Source organism: Dipodomys merriami, unplaced genomic scaffold (assembly GCF_024711535.1).
Source record: "Dipodomys merriami isolate MVZ:Mamm:240054 unplaced genomic scaffold, mDipMer1.0.p SCAF_44, whole genome shotgun sequence".
NCBI classification, from domain to species: Eukaryota; Metazoa; Chordata; class Mammalia; order Rodentia; family Heteromyidae; genus Dipodomys; species Dipodomys merriami.
Genome location: NW_027206002.1, coordinates 11,996,132 through 12,010,658, shown reverse-complemented (window position 1 = coordinate 12,010,658; position 14,527 = coordinate 11,996,132). Strand labels below are relative to the sequence as shown.

At 52.8% G+C, this 14,527-nt stretch overlaps 1 protein-coding gene across 10 annotated transcripts in view; it reads right to left on the bottom strand.

The window, feature by feature from the left end:
- Positions 1 to 14,527, bottom strand: part of Tenm2 (teneurin transmembrane protein 2) — an 856,557-nt gene that overhangs the window by 94,395 nt on the left and 747,635 nt on the right. For all 10 annotated transcript variants that reach the window (XM_069993966.1, XM_069993969.1, XM_069993971.1 and 7 more), the window contains one exon: positions 8,514 to 8,719. In XM_069993966.1, the coding sequence (XP_069850067.1) occupies positions 8,514 to 8,719 (206 nt within the window). The remainder of the gene's footprint in view (positions 1 to 8,513; positions 8,720 to 14,527) is intronic.

Sequence of the window (14,527 nt, the reverse complement as noted above, 5' to 3'; positions counted from 1 at the left end):
CGATCTATCTAATCTTCCTCTACTATCTCCTGATCATCCATCCATCTGTCTGTCTGTCTGTCTCTTTGTGGGTGGTGCCGGGCATCAGCAGACTCTCTCCCATTGAACTCTGCCTCCAGCACATATCCATCTCCATATTTTCCATACGTAGGAAACTGAAACTCAGAGAAGTCAAGTTATATTCTAACAAGTCACACAGCTCCCCAGGGACTGAGACAAACCTCAGACACAGATCTATCCAGCTGCAGTGCCCCGAGCTGCCCAGAGCTGGTCTTGGATACACTGGTGATCAGAGTTTGATCTCTGTTTCAGTGGGAAGCAGGCTCAGAGCTGGCATAGACGAGTGAGTTAGAGAAAAAGCCTGTGCCGCTCAATCTCAGCCCGTTCTAAACGAAGGGCAAAGCCTTAGAGCAGGGCGGGGGCCAGCGGTCTCCGAGAGCAGTGTGAGTCCCACACCCCGCCACGCCCCCTCGGAGACCTCCGGACCCCGGCTGCGTCTGTCTCTTGGCAACCTGGGAAATGTCTGGACAACACAGGCCTCTGTCTACCGGGCGTGGTCAGCCCGATGGATGGCCGACGCTGCCGCGGAGAATGGGCCTCATGTGGGATCCGAGTAATCACCCCCAGGAGGAAAAGAGCGGAGAGGTGGTTACTCGTGTGGGACCGTGGCTCAGGACTAATTCGGACATCTGTCATTTTCTGCACAATGGACACTGGCAGCCCGGGGACCCCGGGAGGCTTAGGGGCCGGCAGTGCTGGCCGTCCACACAATCAAGGGACGTGGCCGGGGATGAGGACAGGCGTGGCCGCTGGAAGGAGCCCTCTACCCGCCTCGGGTTCTCCAATGGGGCCTGGGACGGGGTGGGGAGAGGCCGCCGGGGAGATGGCGTGTCTCCATGCTGCACCCTGACTTGTACTTTACAATTTCCCCAGCAGTTAGCACCCCCAGACCCTCTAATTATTAGTACTATTCTTTGTGCCAGTCCTGGGGCTTGAACTCAGGGCTCCGGCACCATCCTAGCTGTTTTTGCCCAAGGCTGGTGCTCCATCCCTTGAGCCACAGTTCCATGTTTGGCTGGTTCATTGGGAGATAAGAACCTCATGGACTTCTACCCAGGCTGGCTTTGTCTTCCTTCCTTCCTTCCTTCCTTCCTTCCTTCCTTCCTTCCTTCCTTCCTTCCTTCCTTCCTTTCTTTCTTTTTGATTATGGGGCTTGAACTCTGGGCCTGGGCGCTGTCCCTCAGCTCTTCAACTCAAGGTGAGTACTCTACCACTTGAGCCACAGCACCACTTCCAGTTTTCTTGTGGTTCATTGGAGATAAGAGTCTCATGGACTTTCCTGCCTGGGCTGGCCTTGAACCGCGATCCTCAGATCTCAGCCTCCTGAGCAGCTAGGATGACAGGTGTGAGCCACCGATGCCGGGCCTGCTTTTCCTTCCACCCAGGCTGCCAGGCATCTGCCCTGCTGTGTGTCCCCACGTTTTCCTGGATGGGACTCGGCAGGGTGGGAGAGCCCCGCATGGGTGTCCGTGCGTGTCCGTGGTTCCATCCACTCTTGCTGAGGACCTTTTCCTCTTCCTCTCTCCCTCCTTCCCTTCCTCCCTCACCTGCCCCCATCTTTATGTGCCCGTCCTGCATCAGACAGTGATTGAGCCTCTGCGGAGACCAGGCTCGGGTGATTCCTTCAGGACCACACATTCCAGAACAGCACCCCCACTTTCCTCTCAGTGTGCCCGTGATGGCAGGCTCGGAACGCCCTGCTGGCAGGCGGTGGAGATGAAAGAATAAACCAGAGCACTTTCTTCCCCCATGATGATAAGAAAGCTCCGACCTGGGGTCTGAACCTAGCCTGCTTCCCAAGAGAGAGCGCCCGCCGGGTCGGCGGGGCCTTGGCGGTTTGCCGGTGGGAGATAAGCAGATTAGAGCGCCTGCCAAGTTTCTCTCCCACGGATCGAGCCTGAAATGCTAGCTGTTACATTCCAAGGGAATACACTGTGCATTTTTGCTTTCATTTTCATTAAAAGGGGTCTGTCTGGACCATCTCTGAGGGTGGGGGTGACTGAGAAAAGTGGGGGGAAGCAGGATGCTCAGAAGGACCAGAGGTCTTCTACACATCTGACACACCCCAGCATCCTTCCTTCTTCGAGCACTTTGGAAGAGTCATGAGCCGGGCCGGGGCATGACGTGGTTCTGGGCGGGGGACGTTCCTGGAGATCCTTAATTCAACCTCCACACAGCGTCCTGAACATGCGCAGGGCACGGCCGTCTCTGCCTTGCGTCCCGCTGTGGTTCTAGGATGCACACAAGTCATAGCACTCCGTGCATGTTGGCAGAGGGATGTATTTATCGAAGGCTCCTCGAAATAAGTGACCCCGTGCCCGTGGAGCTTCTGAGAAGCACAAAGAGACCACGGCCATGCGGAGCCTTCACCACCAAACCCCGCAGCAGGGAGCCAGGTGCAGAGCTCCTGTTTGAAGGTGGAGAGGGCTCCGTGGGGGCCTGGATTGGTTTGCCTTGGCTTTGCTCTCCCCATCACTTTTCTCCCTACAGAAACATCGCAGAGGTCCAGGGGCCGGTGGCTCACGCCTATAACCCTAGCTATAGCCTGGGAGGCTCAGATCTGAGGATCTGGGTTCAAAGCCAGCCTGGACACACACACACAAATCCCCGTAAGACTTTATCTCTAATTTAACCACTCAGAAATCGGGAGTGGAGCTGTGGCTCAACGTGGCAGAGGGCTAGCCTTGAGCAAAAAAGCTCAGGGACAGCGCCCAGGGCCCTGAGTTCAAGCCCCAGGACTGGCCATAAAAAGCAAGAAAAGAATCAACTCGGAGGGAGTGAGTCTGACAGCATCTGCTCCCGTCTTGTGGCCGTCACGCAGGCCCTGAGATCTCCCTTTCAGCCAGCTCCGGGAGCCGGCCCGACACAGCACACCGCCGTCACCGCCGCCCGCAGTCACGGGCTCCAGGCTCCGTCAGGCTGAGTGACGAAGGAGGCATTTTTAATATTTGCTAAACAGGATTGCAGGGAAGGTGAAGTCTCGGCGGGGCTCCCAAGCGGTAACCGCTCCTTGTTGTTTTAGGCTAATCATGTACCTAATTTGCCGATTATTGACTTGTTCTCGCCAAGGGTTTTCCTTGGCTTGACACATCAGCTGCAATCAGCGACGGACTGTCAGGGAAACGTGCCGGCTGCCTTAACCACCCGCGCTCCCGCCTCTCAGCAGCAGACCCGAGGTTTCCTCTCACACGCCACGCGGTAGCCCCGTCAGATTAGTATTTCCCCCCCATCTCCTGCTAGAGCCAGGGTTCAGCAAGGCTGACACAGTTCGCCAGATTTCCAATCTCTGGCGAGGGGCAGCAGAGTCGGAGTCGGGAGTCCGAGATGCCTTGCAGGATTGCCTCTTTCTGCCCTGGCTGATTTTGTTGCACACAAAAAAAAGAAAAAGAAAAAGAAAAAGAAAAATGCAATCCAGGCCACCACGATGGTGCATTTTAAACATGGCATAATCTCTGATGAAGCGTTAGACACATCAATACCAAGTTTAGGTCAGGTCAGTAATGAGCTGAGGTTAGCAGAGGTCAGCAGAGGTATAGGGAACTTAGACGTGGTGCGGACAAAGATCTGTCAGAGTTTATTCTTTTCTTTTGGGGTCTTCTCTTTTTCTCTTTTCTTGTTGTTCTGCTTCTGGGGTCTGAATGGCTCAGTACCTCTCCCCACTTCTGGTTGGTGCTGTACCCCTTGAGTGAGCCACAACTCCACTTCTGGCTTTTGCTGGTTGATAGAAGATAAATGTCTCTTGAGTGCATCTGAGACCTGTGTTCAGATCTCAGCCTCTGCGTGGCTGGTATTACAGGCGGGAGTCACCCCCTTGAACTCAGGTGTCAGGTTATGTCTGTGGTGGGTCACTAGGGCTGTTTGGGGGGCATTTTTGGACACTACCCCCATTTTTTTTGTAAACTTATGATGTGATTTGTGTGACTAAGCTGAGAAAGGCTTAAAGGTCATCTCTGGCTTCCAAATGGGACACACTGGGGACATCCAAACTCCACGGGGAACTGTCCAAGGTCCTGGGGACTGTCCAGGGGCCTGGGGGCTGTCCAGGGTCCTGGGAAACTATCCAGGGCCTTGGGAACTGTCCAAGGTCCTGGGAGCTGTCCAGGGTCCCGTGTTCGGTGAAGCCCGCATTCACTAAGGATGAGCAAGGTAGTCAGGGGTTCTCAGCCTGGGTAGTGCTAATGACATTTGAGGCTGGTGACGTCTTCGACAGACTGTCCTGTGCATTGTCACCAGTCATAACTCTGGTCTCTGCATTGTGAGCTGGCCATCATCAGTCAATCTGGCCTTTGCCCAAGGATGACGGTCACACTGACAGTAAACAATATGGCCAACAATGTTTCCAATAAACCATTTTCCCAGGGTAGGAGGATGGTTTGTTGAAATCACCTTTGATTAAGAACCACTGATACAGGATAACAAGAAACAGCCTGCACTATCTGAAGCTACCGAGACTTGTCAGGTGGTTTCATGTGTATTTATGTATGCACCTATTTTTTTTTTTAAATTTAACTACAATGGATGTGTTTCACTCTAGCACAAACTACACATATTAGCAAGGAGCCAAAAGGGACCACCTCAAAATTATTGCTCACTTTCCTTTCTTTTTGTTTCTAAAAAAACTTGTTTTGCAGTGAGAAACAATAGTTTGTTGTCCACTAAGAAGAAAATAGAAAATTAGTCTTAATCATCTATTGTAGATGGTATATTTAACAGGACCACCTAAAATTCCTTTCTGTGGCATGGGGTTTGAACCCAGGGCTTTTATGCATGTTAGGCAACCGCTCTCTCCCTGAGATTCTCCCCCAGTCCTCATTCTTTCATTAGAACAAAGCAGCATGGATTTCATGATGACGCCCTCACACACGTACACACATGTACCCATCCTCCCATGTTCCTCCCTGGTATCCACTCCCTTCCCCCCCCCCCCCCCCCGCGACTCTCCTCCTCTTTCCCCTTTCCACTTGCAAACTTTAAAAAAGCATAGGTTCAACATCGGAGAGAAAACTGGCATTGTCTCCCGAGTCTGGCTCATGTTGGTCAGCCTGGATCCCCACACACTTTTCCACCAACACGGTCTTAATTTTTTGAACGCATTCCAGCCCTGCTATGATATCTTTCTACTGTGCTTCTCATCCAAGCTTTGGGGGCAGGTAATCCAAATCAGAGAAAGAAAGAAAGAAAGAAAGAAAGAAAGAAAGAAAGAAAGAAAGAAAGAAAGAAAGAAAGAAAGAAAGAAAGAAAGAAAGAAAGAAAGTAAAGCTAAGACAGGTGAAAGGTCACAGCCAAGGTCCCTGGGTTAAGGTGCAGCCTGTGTTCGCTCACGAGTCTCGTGGTATATTCGAGGCTGACTCCTCAATGCCACATTGCTTCTGCCTCTTCTTTTCCAAAGTCCGTGTACGAAAGCCAGCTGGGACCCAGCCCGAACCTTGGGAAATTTAAGCAAGTGGAAAAAGGATTCTCTTCTGTATTTAATATCCTTGGACAAGAATTCTACACCTTGTAGGCTCTTGGTCAGAGCATGAAACTCTGTAAAATTTCCACAGAGCTATTTCGTGCAATGTAGCCAATAGAATTTCACTTCCTTCCCCTCCTCCTTCTTCCATTTTCCTTTCTCCAGCTCGAGTGAGTCACCTTGGCTTGCCTGCCAATCTCCACGGAACAGTGCTCCTCCACAGAACATACCAACGGGAACGACAGATCCTGTGACAGTCGCAGCGGGGAGCAGGTCCTTAGCCCTGCGGTGAGGCTCAGCACTGAATCCTCCGGGGGATGTGGCTCTTCATGCGGACACAAGCGAAGCCCGGGGCTTCTTCCTCTCTTCTTTCTTACCGAAGAGCTCCTACCCTGCCTGTCCCGTGCCCTTCTGACTGCCTGCAGCCTGCTGCCTCACCCGGACGTCTGAACACACCCCGCGTACCGAGTAGAAGCTCCAACACACATCCCCCTTCCCTCCCCCCACCCCGGTGCTCCTCCCTTCTAGAAGGGAACATGAGGGGCGGGTGTCCCTTGAACAGGGCTATTTTGAGAGGGTGATGAGCCCCCGAACAATGACCCGCGTGGCAGGAGGCAGGCAGGTAGGGCAGGGAACAAAAGAAGGAAAGGCAGAGTCACGAGGCCCAGAGTTCTGCATGTCAGGGAGGCAGGGGAGAGACGCAGGCCCAAGCCCGTCTGTCCGCTGTCCATGGTCCGCTTTTCGCTCAGGTGCCCAGCGTTGTCTGCGTGACTTAATGCTCCCACTGGCTTTTTCCACAGCACCGAGATGCCCAGAGCCGAGAAGCAGGGGGAGGAACAGGGCTTTGGAACCAAGTGGGGGAAAGAAAGGCTTTCCTTAACACAGCCCTGGCTCCCAGCTGTGCCCAGAGGCAGGCTGGTGCATCCCTGAGTAGCGCTGACGATTGGGTTTCAGGACTGTAAATCCTCCACGCGGCCATGCCGGAGCCAGCGGAGCCTGAAGGGCAGCAGACCCAGGCAGCCATCTGCATGTAGCTTCCCGGGGCAACACCCTGCTGGCTGGCTGTGAGCCACGCAACCACGGGGTGGGTGGGGGGGGACGCGTCCTTTCCTCAGACGAGGGTCTCTTGGGAGAGCAGATGGGATTTGTGGCGAGAAGTTTTGCTGGGTCAGGGTCTGTGTTCACTCATCTCTAGGAAGCAGGGGGGAGGCGGGTCCCATAAATACCTTCCTGCAGAGATGGAGGGGGCTTCACACTGCACACGCGTGGGTCCCCCCTTCCCCCCCTGTAGCTCGTGGCCAGCGCCACCTTCTCGGTTCAAAACCGACACAGTCATCAGAGGCCTGGCATCGACCAGGGGCTGTTGGGACGGGGCTGCCAGCGAAGTTGCATCTTGAGAGACAACACTGGTCGATTAGTACTGGCTGAGCAGTGCTGGAGGCGTTGGTGTGCGAGGCTCCGTGAGGTGGAGCGCTGCCATCGATTAGCAATGTCTGCCGTGAGCTAAAGACCCGAGGTGTGCGTGTGTGTGGAGACAGTGGCCTGTCTTGTGTTTGCCAATGCTTACAGAGACTTCAGTTCTTCCGCAAGGAATGTTCTAGATGGATACCTTCCCCGCACATCCTAGTCGGCCATGACTGGATCATATGGGTACTTTCTCCCCAAGGGGCTGGGACGATGGGTGTAAAAATCCACACCCGGCTGCCGGTTGAGATGGAGTCTCACCAACTTAGTTTCGACTGGCGAGCACCCACGCTCCCCTGACCGGCCTTCCCCGAGTGGCTAGGATGATGACAAGCAGGGGCCGCCAGTGCCCAGCGGGTCCTTAGTGGGAAGAGAAAGCCAAGCGTGTCATTCCTCAAAGGCCTGTATAATAAAATCTCTACCGGGACAAACGGAGGCCAGACGGGAGAAGAAATGATGCTATTGAAGGTATAACTCTTCAACCTAACATGGGAATAATCACCCTTTTATGGCCCCCCAATACCCCAGGGGAACTGACCACCAAGGGGGATTGTGGGTAATGCCACCCCCCTTTTCCCATTCCCAAGGTTTGTCACCAAGGAGGAGGTTTGCTAAGTTCCCCGGGTCGCTGGTTCACACTCTCACAGCACCTGGGCATTTGTGCACTGCTCTGAGATGCCCCGAGGCGTGGTCTGATGTTGGATTATCTCCTTCAATTCCCCCAACAGAGTCTCCTTCCCGTTAGCCGCCGGTCCTGATTCTCCTGCTCCCAGGAGTGTGCTCTGTGGTCAGCCTGCATCTGCCCGCTCCAGATGGCTCAGACCAATCGCACCCTAACCCCTGTGGACTTTCAGAGTCATAATTTCAATTTTCATGTACCTGACAGCATGTGGCTTTTGTCGGTTGTAGGACTTGAACTCAGGGCCTATGTGCTGTCCCTGAGCTTTTTTACTCAAGGCTAGTGCTCTACCACTTCGAGCCACAGCATCACTTTGGTTTTCTGGTGGTTCACTGGAGATGTGAGTCTCACAGACTTTCCTGACCAGGCTGGCTTTGAATTACAGTCCTCAGATCTTCAGCCTCCTGAGTAGCTAGGATGACAGGCGTGAGCCGCCGCACCTGGCTAGACCCTGTTCTTTCTTTTAATGATTGAATAATATTCCATTGTAAGTGCCACATTTGTTTTACCCATTTGTTCATAAGGGGGCATTTGACTTGTTTTTACTGTTTCTTTTGAGCAGCAAGAATACGGTAATGAACACTGGCATTTTGTGAACGAAAGGCTATCTTCACCTCTCCCGAGCACCACCTCACTTTTGGAAAGACAAAAACAAAGCCCCAAATAAAATTCTCCACAACTTGTTGCCCCTCCCCAGGGGCTGCTCCGTTTCATTCTTACCAGGAAGTTGCTGGGCTGGCTGAGATTTCCCCACATCCTCGCCAGCACCCGCTAGTGTGTGTTTTACTGACAGGCACCCCCTGCGGGGGGGGGTAGGAGGGGTGCACACGGGTAAGTGTGCCGGAGGTGAGCGCATACCTGTGCGTGAGACGGGGGAAGACCTCTTCTGATGTAGACGCCGAACAGCGCGTCCTTCCCCAGGGAGATGTTGAACTTCAGGAACTGTGGCTGGCTGAGGTGGAGCTGAGACCTCCAGAACACTCCGGGGGGCACCTCCTGCGTCGCCCGCCGGCCGACCTCCGCTTCGCCGCTGTCTATGCTGCTGTTTTTCAACGACCAGGGCACTGCAAAGCAGGAAGGGGCACCGAGTTAGCCACACCGGGAACACCGCGCTGCTTCTCGCCGGTTGCGTGCCAACATCCGTCCCTTTGTTAACTATTGAGATGACACTCAAGTTTCTCCCGAAAGTCACAACGAACACATCCAGATCCTTAAACAACAAAGCTCATCGATCAAGACGTATTGTGCTCATAAACGGCTTTGTTAAATGGCAGCTCCTTTGTACAGCTACTTGAAGACAATGTAAAAAAAAAAGAGAATTAAACATTAAAAAAAAAACACCCACCATGACAAAGCTATTAACTCCCAGAGCACGTGAAATCTTGGCATGATGCTTTCTAAAAAAATTCTGTGATTACCCTTTACTGATCAAATAGAATAAGAGCCTGATAAGTACATGTAAAAATCTCCAACCGCACAGAACACTGACGGGTGTACAAATTATCAGCGGGAAGAGGGGAGGGTGATGTTAATTTGTCACCAGATTTAATTCTTGGAGCCTTTTATTATTCTTGCCAGATATAAACAAGTCTAGCATCCTCTGACATTTGGAAGGTATCTCTCAGTCTAACGTCAGTAAAACAACTCAGCAGAGAATGAAGACTTGGCGGGATGCGAACGCTGGGTTCGGATCCCACACGGGGCTTGGCTCCTTCTCGGAGTTAGACGCAGGAGCCTGGAACCACCAAGAGGTTCTCACTTTGCCCCGGGACACAGTGGCTCAGGTTGGTAACAAGAAGGATCAGGTGTCTGTCTACACTCAGCTTCGTTCAGAAGTTGAACAACAGAAGTTTGAGAAAGATCCCGAAGGAGCATTTCTCTGTAACAATGGCTTCTTCGGCAGCCATGTGATGAAGCTGGGTGGTCAGTCAAGAGAAACATCTTAATTGATGTCTCTGAGCTTTGCTTTCCTCCTCCGCAGAATGGGAAACCGACTTAGCTCGAACGTGGCTGGAGAAAGGTCACTCGCCATGGCTCCAAAGAGCTCTGAACTAGTAGGAAGGATAAAGATCACATCTCAGCCCCCTCCCCTCTTCCCAAGGATCGCTGCCCTTCTGCGGGGGAGGGGCAATCACACTGGCGGTCCCCAAGGCCGGACAGCCCAGTTCAGCCTGGTGTGCACAGTCACAGAACAAGTTCCCCCCACCCTCTGGGCCGCACAGACCCGTACCGGCAAGCATGCCCGGCAGAGGGTTTGGATGGCCCTGGAGAAATGATACTGTTGACAAGACTGGCAAAGAAGGCCCAGAGTACCGACCCGGGCTCTTAGTTGGCTACTGCAACATGTGATCACAATCTCAGTTTTTCCATCTCTAAAATAGACAGGTAAAATTCTGGGAATCTCTCAATGATTAAAACAAACAAACAGGCCCCCCCCCTACCCTATGGGGTAGCATAGATATCTGGATTTATGAATGTTGGAATGTCTAATTTTTTCTTTTAACACGGAGGAGGATAGTTCTTTTTAAAATTTGGTTTAACAGCAGATAAGAAGCCAACGAAGCAGGAGAAACATGGGTTTGGACTTCCAGAAGAATCTCCTGACATCTAAGATAATAACAGTAGGGCAGGCAAGGTGGAAATGCCTACCTCGTAATTCCTTAAGAAGCAAAGAACCAGAGACCCTGAGTGGTTCTGAACTTGAGCCTGGCAAACTGCAAGGGGAGGAGGGGGAGCAGAGTAGGAGGTGTGGCACAGAGACCTTCGGTGGAGGCTGTATGGGTTCATGTCTTCATGCTGCTGCTCACTAAGTATAACGGTGCTCTGTGCCTCAGTTTCCCCAGCTGTCTCACCGAGACCCCTTCTTTCGTATTTCACAGGGTTGTTATGAGGAATGAGTGACTTGATCCATGCGAAGTCTTAGAATAATTATTATTAATAGTCATACACTGTTATCATCTGTAAGGTCTGAAGTCTTACTTGGGGGTGGTTTCACGGAGATAATGATAGATCCAGGAGGGAAGATTCACTATCACCAGTTGCCCGGAGAATCTGATTAAGAAAAACTAAAAACTATTTTTTTTTTGTTTTACTTTACAATGTTGCATTTAATGGACTCCCCCGTGGCTGGCCCCATACACGTAAGCATCTCTTCGGGAAGGACTCAGTCAGGAAAACTAGCCACACCCACAACCGCCACAAAGCCCCCTGGGAGAGGCGGTGGGAACAAGCCAGCCCTGCGGCGCCATTTCCCGAGGATCCCACGGAAGCGAGCGGAGCTCCAGAGACACGCTCAGCTTGTGAGTGTCGGACGTGTCACGGGAGAGTTTATAAGATGTAACCCAAATGACGCCCATGTTATACATGTGTGCTTTGCCCGGTCAGAGGCTGGACTGACACAGGCTGCCATCCGCCGCCAGGTGCCTGGAGGCCCCAGCTCAGTTCACAGCCCAGCCCGTGAGCCCCTGGATCACAGATGGCCTGTAAAAGCCCATGCCAAGACCGTGACCTTCACCTCAGCTGTGTGTGGACTGCAGGTGACCGGGGTGCTCAGTACACACGAGGGAGTAGCCCAGCCAGCCTGCCACGGTGTGCGTCTGCCATCAGGAACCGAGACAAGCCTGACGGTTGCTCAACAGGGCGAAGCATCCTGGTGAGCCACACAAAGTCTCCCCACGATCCCCGGAGCTGGGGTCTCCAGGGCCCGCTTTCTACGTAGACGTGGTGGTTCTGGCTGGCGTATCTCTGGCTTGCAGACGAGACTCCCGTTTTCTCTTCTTCCCTTGATTAGTATTATTTTTTTTGAGGCAATACTCTAATGATCAATCTTCCAGGATCATCTAACTCTCTCTGCAAGGCACGGAAGATTGTCCGTGACAATGTGGAACGTGGCCGATTTCTGAAACGTGTACCTAAAATTTCAACCAGTTCAGTGAGACCGATGCTGAGCCCTCGTAGCCACGGTAGAGACTAATTGCTCCTCAATGCGTTCCTGTAATTCATTCCTGGGAACAGTGAAACGATTCCCCGGGCCAGCGCTAAAGGAGCGAGCACAGAGTGCTACCCAGGACACAAGGCCTCTTATTAATACTTCTTCGCTTAACCGAACTCCAGAGGCACGCACGCATAAATCTGCCTGGCTGACTATTCCGCTTCACCTGTTTCTATCTATGGCAAATCAAGTCAAATTCAGAACATTGCTTCAGTCATTCTACCTCGTTTCCATTTATTTGGGAGCCAAGACAATCGCTGGAGGCTTCTGTTTAACCAACAGGTACCGGAAAAGTCTCTTTGATTCTCCTGATGGCTGCTGCTCTGGACCAGACTTGTTCCTTAGGCTGAGATCTGCAGGGGACAGGCACGGGGCCTGGGACAGTGTTCTTGGCACGGTACCTCGAGGGTGGTTTGTGGGAAACCCTTTAACCGCATAGGGCCCGGGTGTCTTCCGACAGCTCCAGCCATCAGTCCCCTCTCCGTCCTTGAGCGAGTGCCAGCATCCAGGCCTTTGAGGGGTCAGGTGACGTCACCTCTGCACTGCCCCATCCCCGGCACCAGAGCCACTGGTCCGGGGTGGCTCCCTGCCACGCAAGCCCCAGTACCCTTATGTCTTTTTCCCCCGCTTCTCCAGTGAAGAAACTAAGATGGGTGGGAGCTGGGGGGTCCACAGATCTCCAGTGTGTGTGTGGGGATTTGGGGCAAAAGCCGCCTCTGATGGGCCCTGAACCCCACATATCTGACTCCTAGGTGGGTCACACTTCAGAGCCCGTGCTAAGTACAGCGTGCACAGAGATGTGAGGGTGGAGGGTTGGGGGGTAGGGAGGGAGAGGCCGGGGGAGGGGGGAGCCCGTCTCTGCAGAGACATGCGGGCAGAGGTGGGGACTGAACCCTGGGAAAACAGGCCAGAGCTAAAAACACAGTGTGTGTGATGGGAACGGGGTGAAGGCCGGGAGCAAAGGAATCCATGTCAATCCACAAGGATGCTGTATACAACAGTGATCTATGTGACAACAACAGTACTCCAGACCCCAACACACTGCACCACGAGACTCTAGGCAACCACAATGATCTCTACAATAAAGCGCAACACTACCACAACACCCTGCATAGTGCAACACAACCACCTACTGCACAACGACAATCTACACAACAGCCATCCACACAAGGGAGTGCTATAGGGCAGTCATCTGCACAACAGTAATCTCCACAGATGTCCCAGACAACAACCCAAACCACCAGGCTCTGAAAAACAACAACCTTCTACCCAACAGTGACAGTGATTCTCAACTGGACAGGATGGGGCAGATGCATACCCCAGGAACAAAGGGACTTGGCCCTAACGGTCTCCAAAACAAGCCGGGCCACAGAAGCCGCCACTCTCTCTCCAGCAGACGTTCACTGCTGCCACATGACCCCTCGTCCTTCCAGAAACTTCCCCGACGTTGGGAAAGCCCCACACAGGGAAGCGATCATTTAGAAACCCCGGGCTGTGTGCGGGGAGAGGCTGAGTTGACGGGAACCAGAGGCAGAATCTAGCAACCTCCCTGCGAATCTGGCTCCTGGTACCGTGCATTAAGCCAACGAGTAAAAATCATTACGAAGTTTTTGCTGAAGGGGCAAGATGTGGAGAAACATGTTTCTAAACAGGATAACAGGCTTTGCCATTTTTTTCCAACTTGCGCACCATCTGGAAATTCTGATTTTTTTTCAAAGGGGAGGAAAGAAATGTGCTTCAGGCACAAATAAATGTTTACAGCGGAGTTATAAACCGAGAATGGCAGGGCTTAAAACAGACAGGCTGGCCACGCTGGAGCGCAGACCGTGGCGGGAGGAGAGCTAACCGCCGGGCAGCCAGCATGCTCTGCACACTGGCTCCTCCCGGGTGGGAAGTTCTGCTCTCCACGGGCCTCTCTCTGCCTCCCATTCCTGTTTCTCATCTGTGAATATTCTCATCTGTGAAATGACCCCACCTCCTAGCGGAGGGCCGCAGTCAGCTCTGAGAAGAAAGAGGGAAGAAAGGAAGGGTGACGGTGTCTTCACCTGCTGGAAGCGCTCTTCCCTTTGGGAAGACGCAGTGTCTCAGAGAAAGCCGTGGCCCGTGGCACCTGGGGAAACCGACTGGCCAGGAGAGACAGGTGTGACGTCCATTGTGAGCACAAAACACACGGTGTGGTCACCCACGCCCATGGCAGGCAGAGAGAAAGAGGGAGGGAAAGTGGGAGGGGGAGAGAGGGAGAGAAAGAGCAGGAGAGGGAGGGAGGGGGACAGAGGGAGAGAGGGAAGGGGTGGGAGACAGAGGGAGAGAGAGAGAGGGAGGGGGAGGGGGAGAGAGCGCGAGTTTTAGAAAAGGAGAAATGAATCTGGAGATGCAGAGGGCCCTGGAAGCCTGGGGAGCTGGGGGCTCTGCTGTTTCTGGTGGCCTGCACCTCTCAGAACAGCTGCCAGATTTGATTTTGGGGGTGGATTTTGCTGACCTCTAATACAGAGGACACTTGGGATCAATGGTGAATGACAGGTTTTGAGAAAGGCCATGAAATTCTACTGGACAGTTAATTCTCTGAAATTTAGGGCACTAACTAGGTACCCAGGATGTGGCCTTTATAGTTCCTGACACCTCAGCCAATCAGAACCATGAGACTCAATCAGAGCCAAGAGAATCAGCCAATCAGAGCCAAAGGACTCAGTCAAAGACAAAGGACTCGGCCAATCAGAGCCAAAGGACTCAGCCAATCAGAGCCGCGAGACTCAATCTGAGCTGCCAATCAGAATCAGCCAATCAGAGCCAAAGAACTCAGTCAAAGACAAAGGACTCAGCGAATCAGAGCTGAGAGAATCAGCCAATCAGAGGTGCAGGATTCAACCAATCAGAGCCAAAG